The sequence below is a fragment of the Trachymyrmex septentrionalis genome, unplaced genomic scaffold, assembly GCF_001594115.1.
Source record: "Trachymyrmex septentrionalis isolate Tsep2-gDNA-1 unplaced genomic scaffold, Tsep1.0 scaffold89, whole genome shotgun sequence".
NCBI classification, from domain to species: Eukaryota; Metazoa; Arthropoda; class Insecta; order Hymenoptera; family Formicidae; genus Trachymyrmex; species Trachymyrmex septentrionalis.
The window spans coordinates 631,616-636,247 of NW_017306081.1; the positions used below are offsets into that span (position 1 = coordinate 631,616).

Consider the following 4,632-nt stretch of genomic DNA (forward strand, 5'->3'; position numbering starts at 1 on the left):
TATAAAATTTATTATAATTTTATGTTGTATACATATTTATTAAAATAACTTATGATCCAGATAGTAAACCGTCACCAAAATTTGTCATATTATTTTTAAATGTGATTTATAATAATCTGCAACTTTTTCATAATTTTGTTATCATTTTGGAAATACGTACATACGTACATCCTCAAGTTAAAACGTAAAATCAAATAGAACATACATTATTAGACATTTTAAATAATTGCAGGAATAATTTCGATGCTTGTAAAGCTACAATTGCAATTTTGTCATGAAAGATACATAATAATAGATACATCTCGCATGTTTAACGAACCATCATTAGAATTCTGTTACGAAAGCGAGTCGAGTGTCACTATGCAAGTGTCATATGCAAGTTATTACGTTAAATTAATTTGAAACTAACTGCTACTATACGCACAGGGAAGCCAAGTCGTTAAGGAATTAATTGCGCTAATTTAGTGTCTCGGGTCGTACTATAATGATATACGTAGGATCTTCTTTAAGATTTGCATCGAATTTTAGAAGTGTGCAGTCTGATAAATTTACAGATTACTTTTTCTCAATATCAGAGTTCTGTCTCGTGACTTAAATTCTTAATTAAATTTGCGATGTAGGTACATTAAAATGAAAACAAAATTTGCTTAAAATTGAATCAGAAATTGAAGGAAAATATTTAATATATAAAAATAGATTCAGTAATAAAAACGGATTTAATAATTTATGAGAAAATCAAATCAGTTTTACATACACATACACGTACTCACTATTGCAAACTGAAACATTATTCGATCTCATCCTTTATTAGTGTTTGAGCACTTATTAAATTTGAGATAAAAGTTTCGTATGAAATTGACTAGTGAAAAAAAATTCTGTCTTTGCAACCGTAAACTAGTAGGATTTATCACAATTTATTAAGAAGTCTCCGTATGTCCAGCTTAAGCTGTTCGCTTAATACTTTTTCAGTGCAATTAATTTTCCTTGGAAAAATCCGATTTAGTCCGACAGCTTTCACTTCTATATCTCTATACTGCGACACGGACGGTTTGCCGCAATCAGTCACTGTTAAATTCGCTATCACAATGCTGCGGTTAGGTGGAAATTTCTGTCTCATTTCGCATGCAAGCATGGACAAGCAGTCTGCGTTAGCCAAAGTTATGCGGTTTGTCCATACCTCAAATATTTTTGATTAGCCTGCCATGAACAAACTTATATAATTTTATTTATCAATAATTGATTAAAGTTTATAACCGTGATGTATAAATGTAATATCAAGCTCAATCCTTTATCGAGTTAGATTCGACATAATATATGTATGCGTTGCAATAGCCTATCGCATAATTCTTCGAATATTCAAATATGCAATTATAATTGGCAAAATATACTTTTGGGATCTTTATATAGAGTAGGATTGGATATTATGAGCACTCTTTATATTTCTGTAAGGATTGATACTAGTAGTGCCAACTGTAGAAAGCATCTGCCTTCGCGATATTCCAATATGCTGCGACGTTTGATTTAAATTTATGTACTTCGTATATTTATCATTACATAAGTAGATACGTTATTTTTTTATTTCTCACATTTTTTCCTCTAACATCATAAGATCCTACATCAATCTACATTCAGATAAGATATTTTGTTCTGCATGTTAATATTTGTAAAGTAAATAATATTGAGCCATTCTTACTTCATAAAGTCCCGAGACCATTATTGATTTATTAGACACGGGAGTTTTTTGGATAAGTATGCATGGTCGGATATTATGAGCATCTTCATTATTCCTTATCGTATACTGAAAAAAAGAGTCTAGCGAGGGCTCAACCACTACGGCAATTAGTGTACTTTAGAAATATATTGCGACAGTACAGTAATAATAAAACAGGCAATGAAATATATTAGCAATACGTAATAGTACATAATAATACCATGGTACATACGAGTACACAACAATATTTGGCAATATTAGGCGCAATAGGTGGAAAAACATAAGATAACAATATTAACAATACAATAGCAATTTTAGCAGTAAAGTGTGTTGTATTGCCATAATTTGCAATCACTGTACATTAGTGGCATTTGTTCTAATAAAACGTTTCATATATGTATATATATTTTATTCTTCCATTTCTGCATGATTTCTTACAAAAAATTTCCTGTGCTTATATTACCCCTAAGGATGCTTACATTAGTCTATCCAGAGGGTAATATGAGCACTGAGCGGATAATAAGAGCACCCGCCACATTTGCATTAAAATAATCAATTTCAATACTAGGATACATAAAACATCAACAAAGCTACGAAATGATGTAATGCATAAGATTTTTTTGTTCTTTAGTATTTTAAATATATCAAAATGTTTCCTTAAGGTGCTCATAATACCCAATCCTACTCTATATAATTCCTTCAAGTAATAAAATTCTTTAAATTCTATTAGACCAGCTGATTACAATTGGTCAAAGTTGAGAACAAATTGATTTTCGCTCATTTACGAGAAATAGCTTGAACCGCAACGGGTTAAGAGATTGAGAAGATCAAGAATTGAAAATCGAGAGTTGCAAATTGAAAGAGCTAAGTGCTGAGAACTGAGAGATAAGTTGAAACTTAGTTGTTAAGACTTGGGGAAGAGTTGCATACGCACGAATCTACACTAATTTATCTAACGACATATCTGAGAAAATCATAGAAATATCAAATGCAAACAGAAAGCACGGATATTAGCTTAACAAGACATGTTATAATTCTTACTTGGGGTGAATCCATCAGCAAGGGAGCGGTCAGATCTGCCTCCTCGTCGCCGTCTGGGAATACCGGGCTGTCATTTAGCACGGTCGTTAGCATATTTACTGTGGAAACAGTCACTAGCAACAGAAAGGCGGTCTCTACCAGGGAACACTTGTTAACGGGCTCACAATTCAATATACTGGAGCCTAAAGGCAGTAGTATAGCGGCTCTCGCACAATCTACCATGGCTTGGTGAAATAACAGTCCCTGGGACCACCTATGAATCCCAGAATAAATATACATCAATACATTGACTATTATTCTCATCTCCGACTTTCCTAATTCTACATTACTGCAAAATACACGTCCGACAATTTAATTGCAGTAGATTCAGTAATGAATGCTGGCAATGAAATTGTTGAAGACATTTTAATTTGCAATTAAAAATGAATACAAACGGAATGTTTCTAAAATATGATATCGAATGGAATGTATTAATTTTTTTTAAATGAATATTTAATGATTATTAGCATCCACACACTATTTATTATGAATATTTAGCATTAGATATATAATACTTTGTTAATTAAACTTAAATTTTAAAACATTTATTCCAATCTGCACAGTTTAAATTGTGAAAAATTTATACATTTTACTTGTAATTATACCAGCAATCTCAAAATTCAAAGAATATATATTTTCTCGTTAAAAAAAATCAGTTTTAAATTGATAACAAGGTACATTCTAAAGAGTCGATATCACATTTAGAACACACCGCAGTTTATAACGTGTACTATGTTTCGCGTATCGATCAGACAATATTTTGTTTGACAAGCATATAGCATATGATCGAGATTTTATTCAGTAAACAGAACGTGATGGTTATCGGGCCGCAATATATATAGTTACCTGTTCACGTACTGAAATAAGTTCAACAAGTCAAAATACTCTTACGCAAGATTGGAATCTATGTATGACACAGAGTTGAACATGCCATTAGATCTATAAATTCTATTTGAAAGTATAAGGAGTCACGATAAAACAAATTTGTTTTCGTTTATTGCAATAATCTGTTTCTTTCAAACGAATGCATTAAATTTACAATGTGTTTGAATAGGCCATGAGATAGACGTAATTATGCGTGATATAATATGGTGCTTTCTATGTTGCAAAGCATCCTTTTTTTCCATTTGCGAGAAATCACGGTTGTGTAATTTTTATGCCGTAGGAAGCGATTTTGTTTCGCATATTGAACGGGTCATAACGCGACAATTTCCGAGCGTTATTCGGATCAGTCCATGCAAAGTATAGGGTGGTCACAAAGCGCCGTTCTTTGGTGGATTATTATCGCTTCATACCTGCGCAGCTGTCGCTTCGCCAGTATCAACGTCATGAGGATAATATTTGCCCCCATCCCCAATGCACCGAGGCTAAATATCACAGTGGCCTCGGTCACACCACCGGGGTGACACTGGAACACCTTGGTGGCGTTGGATGTGACATTCCCAGAAGCGCCGATGCCGAATCTTAGATTAGCTCCTATCATTGCTACCGCTGAATCTGTATCAGAGAATAGTCTCATTTAGCTATGTCGATGTCGAATGAACGAGTTCCAATTCGGTACATCTAGCTATTAAAACTGCGGAGCGATCCTGAAATCCGAATTTATCCAAACTGTAATTTGATTTTATAATATGCAAATCTTCAAACTTAACGAATAACATAGGCGCCGACTTAGAGGCGGCAGAGCGTTTCTCCCTCCCCCCCCCAATAATTTTTACCTTTTTATTTTTTAACAAATGATTTTTCGATAACTGCAAATAATTTCTGAGATCACACAAAACCGTGAGAATGCGTTGCATTAAGCTGGTACGTTATTTGCTGTATAATTGAAGAAAAAAGCT

At 33.2% G+C, this 4,632-nt stretch overlaps 1 protein-coding gene across 1 annotated transcript in view; it reads right to left on the bottom strand.

Annotated features, from left to right (window-relative positions):
- Positions 1–4,280, bottom strand: part of LOC108755581 — a 22,526-nt gene extending 18,246 nt beyond the window's left edge. Inside the window, exons 1-2 of the mRNA XM_018498679.1 lie at positions 4,087–4,280; positions 2,753–3,005 (exon numbers count right to left, since the gene is read on the bottom strand). Of these exons, the coding sequence (XP_018354181.1) occupies positions 2,753–3,005; positions 4,087–4,274 (441 nt within the window). The 5' untranslated portion in view covers positions 4,275–4,280. The remainder of the gene's footprint in view (positions 1–2,752; positions 3,006–4,086) is intronic.
- Between the last annotated feature and the right edge of the window lie 352 nt (positions 4,281–4,632).